A 23,662-nucleotide genomic window follows, 5' to 3' on the forward strand; every position below is an offset into this window, starting at 1 on the left:
GCCTGGGAGGCGGGCGTGGGGGGACAGAGGTCGCTTCTCTCTGGCAGGGCCCCAGGAGAAACTCGAGTAGCTGCTGAGGTCTCATGTCCTTGGGGGAACCGTTTGCTGGCACTGTGTGGGTTCGGAGCAGGGGAGAGCCGCAGGGTCAGGGTGGGGTGAGCCCAGGCTGCAGGGGCCGTGCCCAGAGATAATGCCAAGGGAGAGGCCCGTGCCCAGAGAGCAAGCAGGCCGTGTGCAGGAGGGCTGCAGAGGGGATGTGGGCCCAGGGGCCAGTGCCCGACGAAGGGGCCACCGTGCGATCTCAGAGCCAGCACCCAAGAGGCATCTGTGCGCTGGTGTCTGTGGGTGCAGAGCCACATGCAGGACACATGGAAGAGCCTTGTCAGAGCCTTGTCGCCTTGCAGGGAAGGTGGCAGCGGCAGTGGCAGGGAACGGGCCATCTTTTTTTTGTGCACCCTCCGCCTTGCTGTTCCTTACAAAGGCCTGCAGGAGTCCATGGCCACGGGGTAGCCGAGTGGTCCCAGACTCGACTTCACACTTGCAGCTGCCAGTCAGTGCTCTGAGGAGGCGATCGCTGTGATAGGGTCAGTGCCCGGCTTGCAGGGCTTGCAGAGCTTGCGGGGCCAACGTCGTCTGCGGGATCAGCGCCCTGCGGAGCGGGCAGGCGGAGTAGCAGTGGGGACTCTGCAGGCTTTCCTCCCCCCCCCCCCCGGAGTGACATCATGGCAAATCCCCAAAACTAGACAGGACCCAGCTCGGGTGACATCCAGCCAGGCAAAGCCGGCCCGGGCCGGCCTGTGGGGGAACCTGGACGCCGGTTTCTAAAGGGGCTGGGCACGGCGCCAGGCTGGGCCCTGCTGGAGGCGGGGTTCTGCCCTCTTCCCTGCCCGCCCGTGGAGCGGACTGTGCCCTCGGTTGGAAGGAACGGGGCTCGGCAGGGAAGGGCCAGGGCCGAGCTTTTCTGGGCCAAGGATCAAGGTCCCCGGGCTGAGGTAAAAACTCCAGTGCTGGGGCCGGAGAGATAGCATGGAGGTAAGGCGTTTGCATTGCATGCAGAAGGACGGTGGTTCGAATCCCGGCATCCCATATGTCCCCCGAGCCTGCCAGAAGCGATTTCTGAGCGTAGAGCCAGGAGGAACCCCTAACTGAGCGCTGCCGGGTGTGATCCAAAAACCAATCCCCCCCCCCCCAAAAAAAAAAAAAAACAACTCCGGTGCATGCTAGTCGGAGGGAGCCGGACTCTGAAGGGGGCGCCCTAGAGCTGCAGCGGAAAACTCGCACCCCGCCCTCAGCTGGAGGCGGGATTCGCTGGTATCCCCGCCCGGAGCCGCTCCGTCGGAAGGGATCCGTAGGGGCGGAAGTTAAGTTGCCCCGAGTGCCGGGAGGCGGAAGTGGTGGCGTGATGCCTCTGTGCGCCTGCGCGATACTGCTCCTAGCCCGCCTCTCGGCGAGGGGCTCCAGCGTCCGCCTGCCTAGGCCCCTTGTGCTAATCGCGCCGCTGCTTCACCATGGCGGGTATCCTGTTCGAGGATATTTTTGATGTGAAAGATATTGATCCGGAGGGCAAGAAGTTTGATCGAGGTAAGTAAAGGTGTGGAAGTAAAAGGCGGTCGGGGGGGACCTAACCTCCGGGGACGCGCCCCCTGGGCACCTCCTGCCCACCCCGACTCTCTTGGCAAGCTCCTACCTGCGGGTCCGGGGATCGGGCTCAGGGTCAGGATCTCCCTCCGGAAACATCTCCTGGGTGCTAGAAAGGGGTGGGTGCGCCCCAAGGCCTCCCACGTGGTTTGCCTTTTCTTGGGATTCGAATGTTCAACTTAGGGCATCTTTTTTGTGCACCCTCTGCTTACAGTCTGCCTTGCTTTCCCTTACAAAGGACTGCAAGAGGCTTATTTCTTATTTTATTTTTTTAAAAAAGGTCTTTTTGACCACACTTGGTAATAATGCTCAGGGGTCACTCCTAGCTCTGCTCTCAGGAATTACTTCTGGCAGCGCTCGGGTTAATGCACTTAACACACTTTTTTTGTTTGTTTGTTTGTTTTTGTTTTTGTTTTTGGGTCACACCTGGCAGCACTCAGGGGTTACTCCTGGCTCTATGCTCAGAAATCGCCCCTGGCAGGCACAGGGAACCATATGGGATGCCGGGATTCGAACCACTGTCCTTCTGCATGAAACGCAAACGCCTTACCTCCATGCTATCTCTCCAGCCCCAGCACTTTTTTTTTTTTTTTTTTTTTTTTTTTGGTTTTTGGGCCACACCCGACACTGCTCAGGGGTTACTCCTGGCTGTCTGCTCAGAAATAGCTCTTGGCAGGCACAGGGGACCATATGGGACACCGGGATTCGAACCAACCACCTTAGGTCCTGGATCGGCTGCTTGCAAGGCAAACACCGCTGTGCTATCTCTCCGGGCCCCAGCCCCAGCACTTTTAAAATTTTTATTTTTTTGGCCACGTCCTGCAATGTTCAGGGGTCACTACTGGCTCTGCAAGTCTTAGGAATTACTACTGGTGGTGCTCCAGGGAAATCCACTGAATGCTGTACCCCGGCCTGAGGCTTTTCCCCATTCCCCTCTGAGAGGTTAAGTAACCCATCCAAGCATACATGGCAAATAACGTAACTTTTATTCCCCTTCTTGTGAAATCCTTTTTTTGCACCAGTGTGAAACTGCTTGAGGAACGAAATTTCTAATACTGTTTTTGATCAGTTCTTGGTTCTCCTTGGCGCCCCTTTTTTTGCATAGAGAACCTGGAGGCTGAAACCCATTTCTTGGCAAATATCAGGTTTATTTTTGTTTTTGGTGGGGGGACAATCATGCCCAGCTGTGCTCAGGGTTCACTCTTGACTCTAGAGGACTATAATGGGTGCAGAGGATCTAACATGGGTGTGTCACATGCAAGGCAAATACGTACACTACCTGCTGTGCTCTCATGCTGCCCTGATGTAAGTAAGACAATGACTAAATGAACATTAGTGGGCCCGGAGAGATAGCACAGCGGTGTTTGCCTTGCAAGCAGCTGATCCAGGACCTAAGGTGGTTGGTTCGAATCCCGGTGTCCCATATGGTCCCTCGTGCCTGCCAGGAGCTATTTCTGAGCAGACAGCCAGGAGTAACCCCTGGCCGGGTGTGCCCCAAAAACAAAAACAAAAACAAACAAACAAAAAAAAGAACATTAGTTCAGTCATTGCCTGTCACAGAAAGGTAAAACCTTTGGATGAATCAGTAACTGGCCCTCAAGCAGGTTGCTCCTTAGTTTCCTTGACAGACCCAACACCTGGGTATTATTTGTTGCCAGAAATTCTTTGATTCTTTTCTGAGGCTTCTATTCATTTGCTCTATATAATTCCTCTCCCCTTTACTTAGATACTTGGTTCTGATTATGTCATTAGGCTGTAACTTTTTCTTTCTTTTTTTTAAAACTTTATTGGCAAGTGCTCACTTCAGCGGCACATATACTAAAATTAGAACGATACAGAGAAGATTAGCATGGTCCCTGCGCAAGGATGACATGCAGATTCATGAAGCGTTCCATATTTTTTTGCCAAAAAAAAAAAAAAAAAGAGAGAGAGGGGCCGGAGCGCTGGCTCAAGCGGTAAGGCTTGCCCACACTAGCCTAGGATGAACCTTGGTTCGATTCCCCCAGCGTCCCATATGGTCCTCAAGCCAGGAGCGATTTCTGAGCTGATAGCCAGGAGGCTATCACCAGGTTTGGACAAAAAACAAAATAAAACAAAACAAAAATTTTGGGCCCACACTTGACTATGCTCAGGACTTACTCCTGGTTCTTTGCTTAGGGGTTGCTTTTGGTGTGGTTCATGCAATCATATGGGATGCGGTGATTGAACCTGAGTTGGCTAATGCTTAAGGCAAGCTTCCTATCCACTGTGTTGTTTTGAGCCTTCACATGTATGAGAATAGAGTTCAGTGGGTGCAGTCTGAGTTAGAATGAGTGTCTACTGCATATAATTATTCAATATGAGGTTTTTAGGGTCTCCCATCCCAACTGCCATGGTGATCTTCACTCTTTCTCCTTCCCTCCAGTGTCTCGTCTGCATTGTGAGAGTGAATCTTTCAAAATGGATCTCATCTTAGACGTGAACATTCAGATTTACCCTGTAGACTTGGGTAAGTATGAAACAGACAACAACGGGAGGTTTGTTGCCATTCAAGCTGCTCTTCATCCTCAAATGTTGTCGCTGTTGGTTGTTTTCAGGTGACAAGTTCCGGTTGGTCATAGCCAGTACTTTGTATGAAGATGGTACCCTGGACGATGGTGAATATAACCCCACAGATGACCGGCCTTCCAGGTGAGAAGGGAGCACATGACATATGCCTGAGGATTCCATAGATAATTAGTGGTATAGAAAGACCCTTAGTTCTGGGAAATAAATGGCCCACAGTAACATCTGAGTGGCTTTAGGGAAATGGTTACACCTGGGAAGTCAGACATTCTGGTATTTATCTAGAGCAGTGATTTTGTGCTTTTGAGTTGTACTGTATTTGCCAGCGTATAAGATGACTGGTCGTATAAGACCCCCTAATTTTGCAGTTAAAACATAGGTGTAGGCCTATATTCACTGTATCAGACAGAACGTTCCTGTGCTGCATGCATGTGTTCCTGTGCTCATGTACCACAATGAGCCAATCACAACAAGCAAAGGTTCAAAGGTTATACTGTAATAGACTTCCTCTCTGACTGTGGCCAATCTGAGTAGGCTTTTTTTTTTTTTTTTTTTTTTTTTTGGTTTTTGGGCCATACCTGTTTGACGCTCAGGGGTTACTCCTGGCTATGTGCTCAGAAATCGCCCCTGGCTTGGGGGGACCATATGGGACACCGGGGGATCGAACCGCGGTCCGTTCCTTGGCTAGCGCTTGTAAGGCAGACACCTTACCTCTAGCGCCACCTTCCCGGCCCCCTGAGTAGGCTTTTTACAGTGCAGATTCGGTTCCAGAACATTGTCTAATTTGCATGCATAAAAAGCCTGCTTGGATTGGCTGAGTTAGAGAGGTGGTCCGAGCAGCCTTGCAGTGATTGGTGCAGGATCGAGTTGGAAAATTCATTTTGTGGCAATATTCAGACAATTTTCGTTTAGCGACATATTGAAACATTTTTCGGGATATACTCTGCGTATAAGACAACCCCCGATTTTCGGTTGGCTTTTTTTGTTTCAAAAGTCGTCTTATACGCCAGAAAATACGGTATTTTGTTTTTGTATTTGGGTTTTGGGATTATACCTGGTGGAGTGCAGGGGACCTGGAGGTATTGGAGATTGAACCCTGGGCACCATAGGTAAAACCTGTACTCCACTCCTTTAAGCCATCTCCCTGGCTGAGCTGTAGTTTTTTGTTTCATTTTGTTTTGTTTTGAGGCCACACAAGCTGTGACTTCTCAAGAATCACTGATGGTGGGTGCTTAGGGATGCAAGCCCAAGCAGACTGCATGCAAGACGAGCTCATTAACCCCAAAACTCTGTCACTGGCTCTGAGCTGCAGTGTTTGGATGGCTGAGAAAATGATCACTTGTGATCTAGGTTATGTGGGCCTTGTATCATGGGGTAGGGGATATAATTTGTAAAAAGTCTATACCCGGGACCGGTGAGGTGGCGCTAGAGGTAAGGTGTCTGCCTTGCAAGCGCTAGCTAAGAAAGGACCGAGACCCGCGGTTCGATCCCCCAGCGTCCCATATGGTTCCCCCAAGCCAGGGGCAATTTCTGAGCGCTAGCCAGGAGTAACCCCTGAGCATCAAACGGGTGTGGCCCGAAAAAAATCAAAAAAAAAAAAAAAAAAGTCTATACCCAACTATGATCATGTTACTTAAATAAAAAATATATTTAAAAAAAAAGTCTATGGTTAACAGAGTTAATTTTATAGCTCTGCCATTTATTTGTTAAATAACTTGAGTGTCTTAGCGTCTGTTTTCTCATCAGGTTAGGAAAAAAGCTCATAGGATTGCTTGAAGATTTTATGATACATGCTCAAAAAATGCTTATTATACTGCTGGCACTTTGTGACCATTCTCCTTTGTTTGTTTGTTTGTTTTGGGGCTACGCCTGTCTAGTGTTCAGTAGTTATTCCTGGCTCTGTTCAGATATCTCTCCTAGCAGGATTGGGGATTACTATAATGGATGCCCTGGATTGAACCTGGGTTGGTTGCATGCAAGGCAAATGCCCGATCCACTGTGCTATTGCTCTGGCTTTCATTTGCCTTCTTCTTTTTTTTTTTTTTTTTTCCGGGCTACACCCATTTGATGCTCAGGGATTACTCCTGGCTAAGTGCTCAGAAATTGCCCCTGGCTTGGGGGGACCATATGGGATGCCGGGAGATCCTTCCTTGGCTAGCGCTTGCAAGGCAAGATACCTTACCTCTAGCGCCACCTCGCCGGCCCCTCATTTGCCATTTTTAAGGGGTCTCTTTGTTTGGTTATTTTGTTTTTTGGGGCTCTGGCTCTTACTCTTGGCTCTATGCTGAAGGGTTGGACAAGTATCCTACTAGATGTACTATCTTTCTGTCCCTAAAGGTTAAGGGTTCTCTTATTAACTGCTTTTCAGCATAATTTTACCACCCTTGTTCTACAGGGCTGACCAATTTGAATATGTAATGTATGGGAAAGTGTACAGGATCGAGGGGGATGAAACCTCTACGGAAGCTGCCACTCGCCTGTAAGTTTCCTGACCTTATAAGAACTTTCATTTCTCTCTCTTCATCTGCCCTGTCCTGAGGCTAGAATGTGGGCCAGTCTCTGACAGTAGGCCATGAGCACACATTGTGAGGTGGGTCCCTCTCCCCAAGCATTCAGACATAAGCAGGAGCTTGAACAGCCTCTTCCCAGAGCGTCTGTAGTTTTTTTCTCTGTGCCTTTTGTTAGCACCACAGGGTTCAGCAGTACAAATAGAAGCTGGTGATTTTTTTGTTTTGTTTTGTTTTGGGGGGGTGGTCACACCCGGCAGCACTCAGGGATTATGCCTGGTTCTGTGCTCAGAAATTGCTCCTGGCGGGCTCAGGGGACCTTATGGGATGCTGGGATTCCAGCCACCATCCTTCTGCATGCAAGGCAAACGCCCCACCTCCATGCTGTCTCTCCGGCCCTGAAGCTGGTGATTTTATTAAAGGATAAAGGAAGGTTGATTTCTCAGGAATTGAATGTAGCATTAAGTGATTAATTGCTAGACTTTTTAGTTTTGTGGGGTGTGTTTGTGTGTGTGTGTGTGTGTGTGTGTGAGTGAATTGAATCCAATATTAAGTGATTAATTGCTAAACCTTTTATTTTTGTTTTTATGGGATTTTGGATCACACCCGGCGGCTCTCAGGGGTTATTTCTGGCTCTGTGCTCAGAAATCGCTCCTGGCATGCTTGGGGGACCATATGGGATGCTGGGAATTGAACCAAGTCCATCAGTGTTGGCCCAAGGCAAAAGCCTTATCGCTGTGCTATGGCTCAGCCCGTTCTAAACTTTTTGGTGTTTGTATATATATTTATGTGTATATGTGTGTGGTATGTGTACTTGTGTGCTTGTGTGTGTGTACACTCTACTTTGCAACCCAATCCCTTCTTTGATTTCCCTGCCCCACTATTTTTTCTTTACTTTTAAATCTTATTAAAACAACATGTCCTTTGTACAAAATTTGAAAAGCAAAGGAGTAATATGAAGGAGGAAAAGCTACCTATAATTTTATACCCCGAGGGAAACTATTTTTTATAAACCTTTTCAGTATGCTTTTCGTTTTATTCATTTAGGATAAATTTAAAAGCTTATCCTAAATACTTTAATAGCTGCAAGACATTCCAGTACATGGACATGTCTTCAATTCTTTGGCCTGTTTCCTTATTCAGGCATGTAGCGTTTTTCATCTTTTTTTTTTTTTTTGGTTTTTGGGTCACACCCAGCAGTACTCAGGGGTTACTCTTAGCTCCACGCCAGAAATCACTCCTGGCAGGCTCAGGGGACCATATGGGATGCCGGGATTCCAACCAATGACCTTCTGCATGAAAGGCAAATGCCTTACCTCCATGCTATTTCTCCGGCCCCCCATCTCTCTTAATAGAATGAACTCTTGGGCCTGGGAGATAACTCAAGGGGCTCTATGTGCTGGGTCCTGAGTTTGGTTAATGGCACAACCACACAACTCCGTGGGGACTGAGTACTAAATTGTCAATTCTTATAGCTGCTTTGAGTATTGCTGGGATTGGTCCCTCATGGGTGCCCCATTCCAATAAACCAAAACCAAGCCTAGCTGCTGCTTCACACAAATCTTCGTCCTCTTTTTCGTCTGAATCTGAATCTTGGTTCTGTTAAATTTTTCTTTTTTGGTCATACCTAGCTGGGCTCAGGACTTATTCCTGTCTCTGTGCTCAGGGATCAGTCCTGGTGGAGTTTAGGGGACCATATAGGTTGCCAGGGATAGAACCCAGGTCGGCCATGTGTTAGAAAAGCTTCTTTTTTTTTTTTTTTTTTTTTTTTTTTTTTGTTTTTGGGCCACACCCAGTAACGCTCAGGGGTTACTCCTGGCTATGTGCTCAGAAGTTGCTCCTGGCTTGGGGGACCATATGGGACGCCGGGGGATCGAACCGCGGTCCGTCCAAGGTTAGCGCAGGCAAGGCAGGCACCTTACCTTTAGCGCCACCGCCCGGCCCTAGAAAAGCTTCTTATCCACTGTACTATTGCTCTTGGTTCCAGTTTTTTGTTGTTGTTGTTTGCTTTTTCTTTTTTTTTTTTTTAAATATGGAACGCTTCACGAATTTGCGTGTCATCCTTGCACAGGGGCCATGCTAATCTTCTCTGTATTGTTCCAATTTTAGTATATGTGCTGCCGAAGCGAGCACTGTTGTTTGCTTTTTAAAATTTTTTGGTTTTGGGCCCACACCTGGATATATTCAGGAGTTACTCTTGGCAGGCTTGGGGGATTATATGGGATGCTGGGGATCGAACCCAGGTCATTTGAATATAAGGCAAATGCCCCTTACCCTGTGTACAGTCACTGTGGTCCATTCAGTCTTGGTTCTTAAATGACAGGTCCTAGAAAAGTGACTCTGACTTTTCTTTGGGGGAAGGGGGGTGGTAGGGGCTATTTTGCCTCTGCTCAGGAGTGGCCCCTGGTGGTGCTGGAGATTCCAAACTGGGGTTGGCTGCACACAAGACAAGTGCCTTACCACCTGTGCTGTTTGTCCAACCCTTTTTCTTAGATTTTCTGGGATGGAGAGTTCCTGAGTAGCAGCAATTCCTGAGCTCAAACTCAAGGGACTGGGGTCTTCTCTTGCAGCTCTGCCTATGTGTCCTATGGCGGCCTGCTCATGAGGCTACAGGGTGATGCCAACAATCTGCATGGATTTGAAGTGGATTCCAGAGTGTATCTGCTGATGAAGAAACTGGCCTTCTGAACCTCCTAGGAAACCAGCCCTGCCGCTCCCATCCTCAGGTCGTGGGCCTTTATTCACACCTGAGCAGCATTTGCTGTTACTCATGTGTTGAGAAGGGGGTGACTGTTCATTGTGAGTGCACCCCCAGCTGCCTGGACTCTATGGGGAACTGACTGTCCATAAAAGAGCCAATGAGGAAGCTCTAAAAGGAATCTGAAGTTGTTTGGTGTATCTGATTTTTGGTTTGTTTTATTAAACTGTATTTTTTCAAACACCTCGTGAAATACTTCCTTTGACTCTCTTGAACTTGATTCTTTCCAGCTCCTCCACAGTAGATGACGTTTATGGCATACAGCAAGGTGGTCACATGTAGCTATAGAATCTATTTTTGCTTTTCTGGTATCTGGACTCAGGGTTATCTTGTTTTCTGACTGACTGTTCCCACCAATGTGGGCCTTTCAATGTGGCTTTTTTCCTCCATAGAGTGTGGTACTTCTTGGCTCCTGAAGGGACCCAAGCTTGGAAGATAGCCCCCACCTGGCATTGAATTTTGAATTGGCAAGGAGCCCTGCTTCTGTCCTTCAGACACTTTTTTTGAGCCACACCCTGTGATGCTCAGGGGTTACTCCTGGCTATGTGCTCAGAAATCGCTCCTGGCATGGTGGATTATATGGGATGCCAGGGATTGAACCCAGGTCCATTTTGGGTCAGCCGCGTGCAAGGCAAACAAACGCCTTACCGGGCCCGGAGAGATAGTACAGTGGCGTTTGTGGTGTCCCATATGGTCCCCCGTGCCTGCCAGTAGCTATTTCTGAGCAGACAGCCAGGAGTAACCCCTGCGCACTGCTGGGTGTGGCCCAAAGGCCAAAAAAAACCAAACAAACAAAAAACAAACACCTTACCGCTGCACTATCGCTCCATCCCCTCGAACAGTTATTAACTTGAATACAAGTCATGACTTTGGTGGCAGTTTTGGGTGGGTACATTTAGACATAGGTATGGGATAGGTCTGAATTCAACAGAAGGGAGTAGCCTGGGAGCAGATAAAGAGGGCCCAAGGCCAGCTATATTCCTGCACTCCAGAGAGAGAGGAAGGAAGGTGGTTCTTCCCCATGACATGCAGCAGGGAGCCTCTGCACTGACCCGTGGAGTGGACAGGGCAGCAATACCAATGAGTTTGGCAGTCCAACAGCAACCCTGAGGACAATGCGGCAGCTGATTGCAGTCACTCCAGAGAGGGGGAAGGACAGTTGATGCTTGCGGAGTTCAGTAGCCTCTTTGACAGTGGGATTCTGGTCCCCCCTCAGGAAATTCAGGGACACAGCAGAAAGGTGGTGTGTATTTTTAAAAAGTTGCCTCCTGGTGGGAAAGAGATCAAGCAGAACTCACATTCTGTCCAGGGAGACCTGGGTTCAAACCATGGCACATGGGGTCAGAGCAATACCACAGTGGGTAAGGTACTTGTTTTGCACATAGCCAACCCAGGTTCATTCACTGGCACGGCATATGTATGGTCTCGAGCCCTGCCGGGAATGATCTCTGAATGCAAATCCAGGAATAAACTTGCCAGGTGTGGCTCAATAACCCAAACCAAATAAAACCCATGTCACCACATGGCCCACTGAACATCTCCAGGAGTGACCCCTGAGCACAGAGCCAGGAGTGGCCCACGAGCACTGCCTGGTATGGTGCAACCCCTTCTAAAACAGTAACAGAAGTTGGCTGGAGACAGTCTACAGTTTGATCTCTGGCACCACATAAGGCCTAAGCACTATGAGGTATGACCCCCAAATCTATTTCTAGCTCCCCACAAAAGAATAGTGTCTTGGTTTTGGAGAGACTGCCAGTGAGCTGGGCATATGCTTGTGTGCAGGAGACCTAAGTTACTTGTCCCCCAGGCACCATGGGGGCAGAAGGAACACAACTAGGTATGCTCCTACAAAACCAAAAAACTAAAAAAAGGTCTATTGGGTCCTGGAGATGGTTCAAAGCACCAAAGTGCACACTTGGCAACCTAGAATCCTGGGTTTGGTCCGTCCTTCCATGCATGTTTTTTCCTCTTTGTAAGTATAGTCTTAATAAGATTAAGGGGTGGAGAGATAGCATGGAGGTAGGGCGTTGCATGCAGAAGGACAGTGGCTCGAATCCCGGCGTCCCATATGATCCTCCGAGCCTGCCAGGAGCCATTTTTGAGTATAGAGCCAGGAGTAACCCCTGAGCACTGCTGGATGTAACCCAAAAAAACTAAACCAACCAAACAGAAAATAATACGATTAAAACTAAGGGCCAGAGAAAGAGTACAGAAGGTAAGGTGCCTGCTTTACATCCTGCTGTCTCTGGTTCAATCTCTAGCACCACATATCTGAATACTGCTAGGAAAGATTCCTGAGCACAGGTGTGACTCAAACACCTCCCTTCCTTCCCACCCAAGTTTCTGAATCTCCTGGTTTTGCCATAGAGCTAGATTCCTGCTGAGATACCTGGGGGTATTTCTTTCCCCATCATTTTCAGGTTCTTATAAAGGGTGTTAAAAATAGTATTTGGGGAAATGGGTGGAAAATAAATGGTCTCTGTGGGGGGGGGGTGGAGGGGAGGGAAAGGTGTTTCTTTGGCTGCATTATGGGGTGGGGAAAGTGTGAGGCAAATGGGAGCACAGTGGGGGTTGGGATGAAGTTTTATGGTACCTTAGAACATTTCCATGGAGTCAGATTGGCAGTGGAGTTTGGAAAAAGACCGTTTAAATGGGAGTGAGCGCCTAATTAACAGAGATTTTAGGGTGACATCTAGATGATTCTGAATCTCTCAGGGAAGCGGAATGTAGACTGGCTTATGGTAACATGGAAAGAAAAACTGGTGCTGTAAGGGTTTTTGTTTGAGGGGGAAGGGAAAAAGGGAAGAATCATCTGACAAACAATCACCCTACAGCAAACACTCAAAAGCCTGTGTTTACATTTGCTGCTGTAAGTTAAATGCCAATGCTGAATGACCAGAACTTTCTGGATACATACTTGTAGTTTGGCCATCCTTGTCTCTCATCTGACTGCCCAAAAGCCTTCATTTGTGTCTTTGGTCCCTTTGGCATATCTTGTCTTGGGTGCTGGCTCTTTTGTCTGCCATAAAGTGTTTCATTTGATCAATAGCTTTGACCTACTTTGGTAATTTTGGAAATCACAATTCCCACTCACCATTGCCTTGACTACTCGCTGGAATTTGTGGTGTGGATAAACCAACTCTCTCCCATGAGGACACTGACCCCAGCAGAGGACTGGAGAACACATTTGAGTTTTGTGCACTTGTGGCTTCCTCTTTCGTGGCAAGTGTTGTGGTCAGAATTGGAAAGAAGGACCCCTGCAGGTGTCTAACTGGGTCACCCCTACAAAGAGTCTTGAGTAGGGTTTCTATTTAGAACTTGTAGCAGTGTTGATGTATTGATGCCCCGACATAGAGGACCATGCACTGGTTCACTGGACAATTGTCACTGGGGAGAATATGTGCTTTAGACTAAGTCCAGGGGTGCAGTGTTCTTTTCCTGCTCAAAGTGAGTGAAATTTTTAGAATTTGCCGGGTTTCTCGAGGCTTGAGTAGCCTCATGTTGAAAAGGGAGCTGCCAATGTCTACCTTATGGAGTGGTGTGAACAGAGAAAAACGAAGTGACGTGAGAAGTCTTGCCATTCTGGCTTCCTCCACTTCTGGAAGCTTTTTGCTTATCCTGGGTTTTAGTAGGAGTGTCTGGAATTCTGGGTTCCACCTTTGCATAAGCCATCCCTCTGTTTGGGGGAGAAGGAGATAGAAAGCGAAGCACTTTCTGATTTTTCCTTAGGTAGGGCTATCTTTTTATTTATTTGTTTTTATTTATTTATTTTATTTATTTGAGCACCACCTGGTGATGCTCAGGGCTTACTCCTGGCTCTGCTTTCAGGAATTACTCCTACAGATGCTCAGGAGACCATATGGAATATTGGGGATCTTTGCAGCTGGTCTTTGCAGCAGGGTTTTGGCTTGGGGACAGTATAAACTTCTTCCTAAACATCTCGGTCGTTTTTTATTTGCCCAGATCCATTCCCTAAGCCCGGCTGCTTTCCTACGTCCCTCTAGCAGAATTTATGGTAGTCTTACAGGCCACTGGCTAAACTGCACCTTTATTCGTGGCTCTGACTGGGGCTTGTCTCCTGCTGTTTTAGCCCCCAGGGACAGTGCCCGACACTTCCTGCACTTTCCCCTGCCCTCCACGGGGGGGGGAGGCAGGAACCCATGCCCGCTTGCAGCTTCCTGCAGAGCTGCTCAAGCAACCGCTATTCGCTATTTGCTCAGCTGCGACAGCCTGCATAGTCTTACCTGGGGGAGGGAGGGGCTCAAGGTTTCCTGTTAGTAATTTTTTTTTTAATCTTAAGGAAGAGGGAAACCTATTAACCACCCCACCCCCATCCCCAAACAACTTTCCCTTGTTTTTATTTTTCAGGCACCATTTTGGATGTTCTCATTTCTTTTTCTTTTGTTTTGGTGATGCTGGGTTTGAACTCATGGTCTCACACATGTGATACATATTTTCTGCTACCGAGCCCCATCCCTGGCCCTATTTTTGTTGTTGTTGTTTTTAGATCACATCTGGCTCTGCTCTTAGGGAATCAGAGCTGGATCAGGTGCCTGCAAGACAAATACCTCATCCACTGTACTATCTCTCCAGCTACTGTGGCCCTATTTTTTGTTTGTTTTGGGATCACACATAGGTCTGTGCTTGGTGAATTGCTCCTGGCAGTGCTCAGGGGTCTATGATGTTCTGGGAAATCAAGCCTGAGATTCCTGCATGGGAAGCATGTATTACAGCACACTTTCCCTAGCCCTGGCGCTGTTTTGTGTTTTTTTTTTTTGTTTGTTTGTTTGTTTTGCTTTTTGGGCTACATCTGATGATGTTAAGGGGTTACTCCTGGCTTTGCACTCAGGGATCACTCCTGGCAGACTTGGGAACCATATTATATACTGGGAATAGAACCCAGGTTGGGCACATGCAATTCAAGTGCCTACCCAATGTGCTATTGCTCCAGTCCCATAATTCTTTTTTTCCTGCTGACATAGCTTCATCTTGGTCTCTGCCCAGAGGCCAGGCTGATGCAGTTCTTTGCAGGAGCTCAGAGCAAGGAGCGTGCAAGGAATTCATGAGCTGTACATTTGCGCGAAAAACAGACCAAGAATAACTAGCTGTTCTGGTGAATATTCTTGATAGTTTAAAAAAATAGCTTTGAAATTTTCTAATATACAGTGAAAAATGAGCCCCCTTTTCTGTCCTGTGGACCCCATTTTTCTAGGGCTGTGGGGTTCAGGTAAAAGCTGCAGGAATTATGGAATTGCTGCAGCTGCTTCTCAGAGCCTCCTGGGCACATCAAGGATTTACATAGGAGGTAAGTCTAGGGGATGCGGGGCCGGAGGCCCTGGCCCTTCCTGAGACTGATTCTGGAAGTCAGGGTGGGCTGCCGTGAGGTGAGGCCCAGAGGCGTTGAGCAAGGGGGGCAAAGGAGAGGAGAGCATGGCTAGTCCAGGAGGAGGCTGGGTAGAAGAAGAAGAGGATCCAGGCTGGAGGCTTTGTGGCAGAGAGCCAGTGTCCATAGTTCCAATGTTTGGGGTGCTTATCGCCTGGGGTGAGGGACCAGGAAAGAATCCATGTGTTCCATTCAGGAGTCCCTGTGTCCAGTTTGGGTGTCCAGAAGCTCGTTCCATATCCCAGAAAGTTTGGTTCAGCAGCAGCCCAGGCATGAAGGCTTCGAATGCCTGCAGACTCTGCCCAAGTCCAGAGCCCGTAGTTCTGGCTGAGACACTGGCATTGGTCTCCAGTGCTCCGGAAGTTCTGTGTGGGAGCTGGTTCAGCTTGAGGGGTAGTGAGGGGCCGTTTGGCCCAGCTGTGGTGGGCAGGGCTCGCCTGGCACAGAGGGCAGGCCCCACTACGAGCAGCAAGAAACGCACTTTGCCTCGAAGCAGTTGCTGGAAGCTCAGGAAGATGGCGTTGGGGTCCTGGTGAACTGTGGTCCTGCCCTGTGGAGGAAGCTGAGGGCAGAGGATGGGCCTGAGGCCAGAGGCCTAGGCCATATATACCTCCTGGTCTACATGGGGAAAACAAGAATCCTGGTGCTCAGGCTTTCTGACTGGGGAGGTGTGGAGCAGTCTGTCCCAGGTCAACTCAATTCTCTACTCCTCCAGTTTCCTCTAGTGTTGCTCTCCTCCCTCATGATGTCTAAGGGGAATGTGTCTAAAGATAATGTGCATGGGCATTTACCTGGGTTCCAAGCAGGCCTTGCAGAGCCCCAAGGAGGAGGCGGACTTGTCCCGCAAGCTGTCCCAGCAAGGATGAAAGGCAGGTGGGTCCCAGCTGTCCCCGTGCTGCCATCACTCCCTCCAGCAGCAAGGCCGCTGCTCCCAGCACGTCCTGTGCTCGGGCCTGCTCCTGGCAAAGAGATGGAAAAGCTAAGCGGGGCTGCTTCAAAGAGCTCCTAGCGGGTGGGGAGCCTGCAGGAGTCGCCAGCAGGATGAATCATAGGAGCTGGGAATTGGACAGGACCCTGGGTCCACCCAGCACAGGAATTCCTTCAGCTTCCCGACAATTGGTCCTCAGCCTCTATTGGGCCAACTGCCTTGTCCCAGAACCCAGCCTGCTCTGACATTCGGTGGCAGGTCCCAAAGTTTAAAAGTTTTCCCTGTCCCCCAAGAGGCTAACATCTGTCCTAGGGTAAAATTGGTCTCTTGATTCTAGAGCTGTAAGAGCGCAAAACCTTAGGGTCAATTTTTGTTGGTTTGTTTGTTTTTGGGTCACACCAGCGTGCTCAGGGGTTATTCCTAGCTCTGTGCTCAGAAAATTGCTCCTGGCAGGCTCTGGAGATTATATGGGATGTCGGGATTTGAACAGGGATCCATCCTGTGTTGGCCGCGTGCAAGGCAAACACCTTACTGCTGTGCTATTGCTTCAGCCTTCTTGGTCAACTTTTTTTTAAAAGCTAGCTCTAGGGGTTGGAGTGCTAGCACAGTAGGTAGGGTTCTTGCCTTGCTTGAAATCAACCAGGATTCAATCCCTAACGTCCCATATGGTTCCCCAAGCACTGATAGAGTGATTCCTGAGTGCAGAACCAGGAGTAACCCCTGAATATTGTGGGGTGTGGCTCCAAAATAAATACAAACATAACATAACATAACACAGAGATGAGAACAGAAGAAAGATCATAAATACAAGCAGAACGTGCTTCTGGATCTCTCAGGATCCCCAGGGAGGGTCCTACTCTCCCAGTTTGACCTCCTTATGTCAGGAGAGACAGGAAATCTAGGTGGGATCTAGGTGGTGGAAGAGCAGATTCTCTGAGAGTCACTTCCTGTGACTCACACCATCTTCTCTAGGCCAGGCGACTGCCATATTTCTCCAAATGAATCAATTGCTTAGGTTTTGGTTTTGGTTTTGGTTTTGGTGCCACACCCAGCTGCATTCAGGCCTTACCCCTGGCTCTGTGCTCAGAGGTGACTTCTGGCAGTGCTCAGGAGTATTGAGCTGGGGTCGATTTTGGCTCCGCCAAAGCCAGAGCCTTAATTCCTGTGTCCAATCACATAGGCTCAAAAATGAAACCATTCCTTAAATAATAGGTTATCTTGGCTCTGTTGTTGCTGTGCTAGGGATTGAGCCCAGGGCCTCACACATGTGAAGCACAAATTCCAGCTTGGCGTCATGTCCCCATCCTCCTCTTGTAACATGTTTTCCAGCTTTTCTCTGACCAATTGAACATAACAAACTACTTTAGTATGGTTCCTTTAAATTAATCTGAGTTTAGTTAGATTAAAAGGAGGAATTGGGGGCCTGAAGAGATAGCACAGTGGCGTTTGCCTTGCAAGCAGCCGATCCAGGACCAAAGGTGGTTGGTTTGAATCCCGGTGTCCCATATGGTCCCCCCGTGCCTGCCAGGAGCTATTTCTGAGCAGATAGCCAGGAGTCACCACTGAGCACCGCCGGGTGTGCCCCCCCCCCCAAAAAAAAAGGAGAATTGAACACTTAAGTCAGTACACTTAAGATTTTTAGATTTTGGATTTAGATTTTGGACCCAACTTAATGCTTGGAAATTGGGTCTTTCCCATCGATATTGGGGAAAACCTCTGGTGCTGGAAATTGAACTCAGGGCCTCATACATACAAGACAAGCACTGGGCTACACTTTCTGCCTTAGCCCTGTACTTTTTTTTTTTTTTTAATTTTTGGGTCACACCCAGCAGCGCTCAGGGGTTACTCCTGGCTCTACACTCAGAAATCTCTCCTGGCAGGCGCTGGGGACCATATGGGATGCCAGGATTCGAACCACCGTCTTACTTCATGCAAGGCAAACACCCTACCTCCATGCTATCTCTCCAGCCCCAACCCTGTACTTTTAAGTGCAGGCTATTTAGAATTGAGTTTCATAGGAATATTTTTACAATAAGGATGCCAAGGTTTGAAAGCTGCCTAGAATCACTAGCTTTTAAAAATAGCTGCTTCAATCATGGGTTCAATTCAATCCTCCCAAATTTTCTTCATAATAATTCCTGGGCCAGAGCTTTATGGGCAGGAAGCAAGAGCATTGTGGCCTAAAGATGCAATAGGACTTTCTTTTAAAAAACATCCCTATTTAAAATAGGACTTTCTTGAATTGCTTTCTACATGTAGAATTTTATTCTGCTAAATTTCACCTTTTTTTTTTTTTAACCTCATCTTTCTACAATTTGAGTCTTGATTTAGCTGTGCTTGGGGCCGAATCCATAGCACAGTGGTAGGGTGTCTGCCTTGCATGCAGCCGACCCCAGGGTAGACCTGGGTTTGATCCCTGGCATCCCATATGGTCCCTCAAGCCTGCCAGGAGTGATTTCTGAATGCAGAGCCAGGAGTAACCCCTGAGCACTGCTGGGTGTGGCCCTAAAACAAAAACAATTTAGCTGCACTTCCTGGCTCTGAATTCTTTGTGGAAAATAGAGGATTCTTACTTTTCCATGCCAACTTAAGAAAGTTTTATGATTGGGACCAGAGAGATGATACAGGAGAAAATGTACTTTCACTGTATGCAGCCAATACCAATTTGATCCCTGGCACCGCATATGGTCCTCCATGTCCTGCTAGCAGTGATCTCTGAGCACAGAGCCAGGAGTAAGACCTAAGCACACTGGGTGCGGCCCCAAAGTCAAAAATGGAAACAAAACAAAAGCAAATTTAAAAAGGGAGGTTGCATGGACATAAGTTAATCAGAGACAGAATAGGGAGAGATTTTTGTTCAGCTTTGCATAGTTTTCAGCTGCTTAGAATCTATTTAATAGGGGGCCGGGCGGTGGCGCTGAAGGTAAGGTGCCTGCCTTGCCTGCGCTAGCCTTGGACGGACCGCGGTTCGATCCCCCGGTGTCCCATATGGTCCCCCAAGCCAGGAGCAACTTCTGAGCACATAGCCAGGAGTAACCCCTGAGCGTTACTGGGTGTGGCCCAAAAACCCCCCAAAAAAAAAAAAAAAAGAATCTATTTAATATAGGGCCAGAATGAAAGCACAGGTTAGGGCATTTGCCTTGTATGCTGCCAACCTGGGATGGACCCAGGTTCGATCCTCGATAACCCATATGGTCTCCAGAGACTGCCAGGAACAATTTCTGAGTGTAGAGTCAGGAGTAACCCCTGAGTAGTGCCAGGTTTGGTCCTCCCAAAGAATTTATTTAATATACTGAGTGGCAAGCTGTCTATAGACTAGCATCATGTTAGAAGGTAGACTGAGTTAGGTTGGCCAACTTCAAGATGGAACATTTTGAGGAAACTTAGATATTAATGAAGATACCCCGGGGGTGAGGTGGGGGGTGGGGGATGGAGTGGGAACTGGTGTTAAGGCACTTGCTATTCATGTGTCTGCCTCTAATCGGAACACTCAGCACCCCCTCTATCTACTTAGTATTACCAGTTATCACTCCTGAGCACAGAGCACAGAGCACTGTTGGGCATGGCCCCAAACCCCAAACCCAAACCCAGACATTTGAAGATCTCAAGGGAAGTAGAGGAAAGTGAGGAAGACAAGACATAAAGAAACCAAAGCAGAAGGTGGATTCCTTACCGTCTGGGTTTTCCATTCTGCCAAGCTGAAGTCCACAGCAGGCAACAGGACAGGTGAGGACAAAGGGTTAACTTCTGGGCACTGGCCCTGTTGAAAAGATTGTATATGGGGTTGGGTGGGGGTGAAAATGGAGCTGGAATGGAGGGAATACGGTGGCACAAAGACCAGCAAGTACAGAATGATCCCTTGCACCCATGGAATATCAAGAAACAGAGCCAGAGCACCACAAAAGGCCAGAGGCAACAGATCTTGAGAGTTGATTCACAGAATTGAGCTGACTTGGGGTAGAGGGTTCTTGAGACATTGGTAGAGAGAAGTGGACTGTCTGGTGGTGAGCATGAGTGTGGTATCAGAACATTATAAGAAGGAACCTGTTGCTAACAATATATTATTTTTGGTCATATCCCACTGTGCTCAGGGCTTAACTTGGCTCTGCATTCAGGAATACACTGGGTAGGAATAGAGGGAACCATATAGGGATTGAACCCTGGTCTTCTGTGTGCACGGCAAGTGCCGTACCCTCTGTCCTGTCATTCTGGTACCTCAATAGAAATGAAAGGGGAAGGAAAAACAGAGCAGCAGAAGCTCCATGTCCTATGTTCAGACTAGAACTGTGACAAGAGGGCTTGATTGTGGATCCTAGTGGAGCGATGGATTCAGGAAGCAAGGGCCATGAGGAGCTCTTCAGAGTTCTTTTTCAGTGGAGAAAAGGGAAGGGACATGGGCATGCTCACCAGTCTGCTGTGAAGAACTTGGGAGTCTCGAAGCAGTTTGTTTAAGAGTCGGCGGTCACAGGCAGGAGGAGCCACGCTGGACAGAGTGAGTCTTGCTGAGAGCAGAAGCATGGCGGCGAGGAGCAGTTCTTAGAGGAAGAGCCGTGAGGTTGAAGGGGATGCAGGAGGCAGAAATTATTCTTAGATTGGGGGTCTAGAAAACCCTGACGCCAAACTTCAGTTTCGAGGAGATAGGATTTCCCAGTTGTTCCTCCATGCCCGCCCCATGGCCACCTCCATTCTCTTTCTCCCTCACTCTCTGACTTGACCCTGGGTTCCTTGCTGCAGTCTGTTCTTACCAGTCAGCTCCATTCTGGCCAGGCTGTCTGCTCCGAATGGCTCCCCTGAATGGGGCCTCTCCCCTGAATCCTTCCTGAGGCCATGGAGGCGGCTGGGGCTCTGGCACTTCTGGGCAGAGTGGGCTGGGGCACAGGTGGGCCGAGAAAGAGGGTCTGGAATCTATCCTGGAAGGGATGAGAATAAAGCCCATTTGATCCCTTTCCAAGGCAAAGGCTCTGCCCACGGGAACAGACACCGGAAAACTCCTGCCTAGACCTGCTGAAGCTCTGGCAGCACCCACACTCCCTTGAGAACCCAGGCCTCTCTGCCACGTCAGGGGTCCTTTGTGAATGGTGTCCCTTCTCCTTGTCAGAACAGTGTGGGGTCTGGGTGGGGGACAGGATATGGTCATGCATCTTGAATGGCCACCAAGGATGGGCCACCTGGGTTATTTGGCTGGAGGAAGCCTGGGGTGGGGATAAAGGATGAGCATTATGGCTGATATCAGCCTGGGAAAGTGAGTGGAAAACCAGGTGTGGGACCTGGGAGAGGATTTAGCAACTGTGTCCAGAGTGTGGAGTGGTAATTTGGTGGGAAGTGTTGGGAGGGGAAATCGGACAAAAATAAACGTGGATGATGGTGATTAAAAAAAAAAAAGAGTTTATGATGTGGGAGAAGTTAGCTCCTCAGTCCTCCTGCCCCACAGAGCCAGCCTCCTGGGCTTTTTATATTTTTTCACTTCAAGTTCTGTGGTACCTGGTCTTCCAAAGACAAGAGATGGGCAAAGTGTCCTGGAACTTCCTTCCTGCTGCCAATGGCTCAGGCTGGGGACTTGCTGAGTAGGTTGATGTCCATCTTCCGTGGTCAGCCTCAACTGAGACATGCAACATAGTTGTCTCGGAGCCATCACCTTCTGCCCTGCCCCCTTCACAGGCCCCTTCCGGTTCCTTTACAGGACCCCCTACATGGCCTCCTCCTCCTTTCACGGGTTGTGCAAAGAGGACTGCACCTGATTCAATATTGGGATTTCCTGTTGGTCTGTCAACATGCCCGGGCCCTCCTCCCATCACCCGCTCCTCAGCCCCTGAGCTGGACCCAGCGTCCCTTAGCCTGGGAACAGCCCCTTCAGTGCAGTTGAAATCACAGCTAAGGAGGAAGGTTGGGGCTGTGTCCAGCTTGGGAGCAGTTTCCCTAAGCCTTAAGTGGACACCCTGTATTCTTCCCTCCTGGGGCTCATGTTTCCTTTCCTGGGGGAGAGCCGGGACTGTGTGGGATTCCACCAAGTCTGTGGACAGTCCCCGGGAACCCAGCACCCCCTCCCCCTGGCTCTGTCCTGCTCCTCCCATTCTGGGAAGGCTCCTCTCTTCTCGACAAAGGTCAGTGCCTGGAGGTTCCAGTTGGCTGGCCCCTCCCCCAGCGTAGAGCCCAAGTCCCCTTTCCTGTCTTTCCTATCCCCAGTCCACCAAAGACCCTGCTGGTCACTCACCAGGGGAAGAAGGACTCCAGGCCCCAGGTGTGGCACTCGGGGCAGCCGATGGAGAGGAAGGCGTGTGTGGCACTGGGGCCTTGCCCCTCCACTCAGTGGGGTCACCCGCCTGTCCAGGATACTTCTGCCCAATCAGAGTGCAGGGAGCCACAGACACTGGCGAGGGCCCCCGGAAGTGACGCCTTCTCCTCCCACCAGCGCTGGCCTAGGAGCCCCTGCCTGGACCAGGGTCCACCAGCAGAGCCCCAGCCTCCACCCACACAAGCCACAGGCAGGTTCCAGGGGGATGAGGCCATGGGAGACCCTGGCTGGGCTGCAGGAGGAGAGGGGAGGAGAGCCGAGTCTTCTTCCAGGAGGATCTGGCAAGACATTCCTGTCCCAGGGGAAGAGGCACTGCTGTCTGGTTTGCTGCTCCAGAACTCTGGTTCCCTGCCACCATACCTGCTGAACTCACCCTCCGGGGCGCTGCCTTTTCTGCTGGTAGTAGCACTCCTGTGTGGTCCTAGGCATTTCCTTTTTCCCAGTGAGACCATAAGTATGACCTGCCTGGGTGACCCACTCACTCAGGGCTCAGGGTGTTGGAGGAGAGCATTCGAGAAACTGGGCTGATGAGTGTGGCTATGCGTTGGACTCATTCAGTAGGCCCCTCTGCTGAGTTCTGACAGCTCAGCCCCCTGAAGTCGGGTTCGTGCCCTCCTTTGCTTGCCTCCTTTTCCTTCATCTTCCATCTCCTACCCATCTACATGTGACAAGAGGGCTAACCAGGCCCATGTGTCCCTGTCTTAGGAAAGACAGCTGCTGAACCTCCCCCACAAATACCTCTGCCGCCCCTCCCTCTCTTCCTTCAGCCCTGGCTCTGGTTCCTTTGCTTTCCCTTCAGTCTCAGTCTCCCCACAGTCTCTGTCCTTAGGGGCCTCCTGGCCTGACCTTGTTCCATCACTATCCCATCAGTCCCCTCCCTGCCAGTTCTTCCTCAGGCTCCCACTTGCTCCTCCTTAGAGGATCAGGCTGTCTGCATGGAGGATGGCCTAGATCCCGGAATTCTCCAGTTCAGCCAGACAAGATGCCTCCCAAGATTAGGAAGGAGGGTGCTGGGATGGTGGGGAGGATATTGGATGTGGGTGTGGGTGGTGGTGGTGGGAAGAGACAGGGAGGCCCTTGTGACCAGCAGACCAAGACAAAGGAGGTAGGCTGGTGCGGGGGGCCAAAGGTGTTCCTTGGGTGAGGTGGGCAGAGAGTTGGTGGGACTGGGCATAAGGATGGCCGCATGGGCTTGAGGACAGGTCAGAGGAGGGGGGGCACGGCTGTCAACAGACAGAGCAGGGCTAAGTCGGTGTGTGTGTGTGTGTGTGTGTGTGTGTGTGTGTGTGTGTGCAATCCAAGCAGAAGAGGTAGAAACAGGGTGAGACTTGAGGAAGGCTTTGAGGGGTGCTAAGGGCCCAGGGCTCCATTCCTGGGCAGATGAGTTCAGGGGTGACAAGTACTGGGGCCTTCCCAGCAGGTTGTCACCATTCAGGCGGGAGCCCAGTTCTAGCCCGTGGCCTGCCCAGGCCTCAGGCCCAGCTTCTGGCCCTCCCTGCCCTGGGGCTTTTGAATTGGGCTGTCCACGCATCCTCTGGACCAGGCACCAGGTGGCCCCCCGACAGCCAGGGGTGGGAGGTGCGGGGGTGCTCCAGACCAGCCTCTCCTCCCC

At 49.7% G+C, this 23,662-nt stretch overlaps 2 protein-coding genes, 1 long non-coding RNA gene and 2 other non-coding genes across 7 annotated transcripts in view; 3 read left to right on the forward strand and 2 right to left on the reverse strand.

Moving 5' to 3' along the window:
- The window catches only part of LOC126012111 (uncharacterized), a 60,207-nt gene that overhangs the window by 18,621 nt on the left and 17,924 nt on the right, over window positions 1-23,662 (forward strand). The gene's annotated exons all lie outside the window — the stretch shown is intronic.
- Window positions 1,501-9,628, forward strand: POLR2H (RNA polymerase II, I and III subunit H). Its single transcript, XM_049775902.1, has 5 exons — window positions 1,501-1,581; window positions 4,043-4,126; window positions 4,215-4,308; window positions 6,578-6,661; window positions 9,260-9,628. Exons 1-5 carry the CDS (start codon window positions 1,509-1,511, stop codon window positions 9,375-9,377), a joined length of 453 nt encoding a protein of 150 aa, XP_049631859.1. The 5' UTR covers window positions 1,501-1,508; the 3' UTR covers window positions 9,378-9,628.
- Window positions 3,433-3,539, forward strand: LOC126012970 (U6 spliceosomal RNA). Its single transcript, XR_007497310.1, has one exon. It is a non-coding gene; the product is annotated as a U6 spliceosomal RNA (small nuclear RNA).
- Window positions 8,716-8,822, reverse strand: LOC126012929 (U6 spliceosomal RNA). The gene has a single exon (XR_007497272.1). It is a non-coding gene; the product is annotated as a U6 spliceosomal RNA (small nuclear RNA).
- THPO (thrombopoietin) lies at window positions 14,556-22,219 on the reverse strand. 3 transcript variants are annotated; one of them, XM_049775880.1, is made up of 7 exons: window positions 21,970-22,219; window positions 21,240-21,357; window positions 20,504-20,668; window positions 20,166-20,293; window positions 19,432-19,518; window positions 15,622-15,789; window positions 14,556-15,380 (listed from the first exon to the last, which is right to left on the reverse strand). In XM_049775880.1, exons 3-7 carry the CDS (start codon window positions 20,514-20,516, stop codon window positions 14,742-14,744), a joined length of 1,035 nt encoding a protein of 344 aa, XP_049631837.1. In that variant the 5' UTR covers window positions 20,517-20,668; window positions 21,240-21,357; window positions 21,970-22,219; the 3' UTR covers window positions 14,556-14,741. The 3 variants fall into 3 exon arrangements, with proteins under 3 accessions (XP_049631837.1, XP_049631835.1, XP_049631836.1); XM_049775878.1 differs by having other exon boundaries at window positions 14,556-15,392; XM_049775879.1 differs by lacking the exon at window positions 21,970-22,219 and having other exon boundaries at window positions 14,556-15,392; window positions 21,240-21,418.

This window comes from Suncus etruscus, chromosome 6 (assembly GCF_024139225.1).
Source record: "Suncus etruscus isolate mSunEtr1 chromosome 6, mSunEtr1.pri.cur, whole genome shotgun sequence".
NCBI classification, from domain to species: Eukaryota; Metazoa; Chordata; class Mammalia; order Eulipotyphla; family Soricidae; genus Suncus; species Suncus etruscus.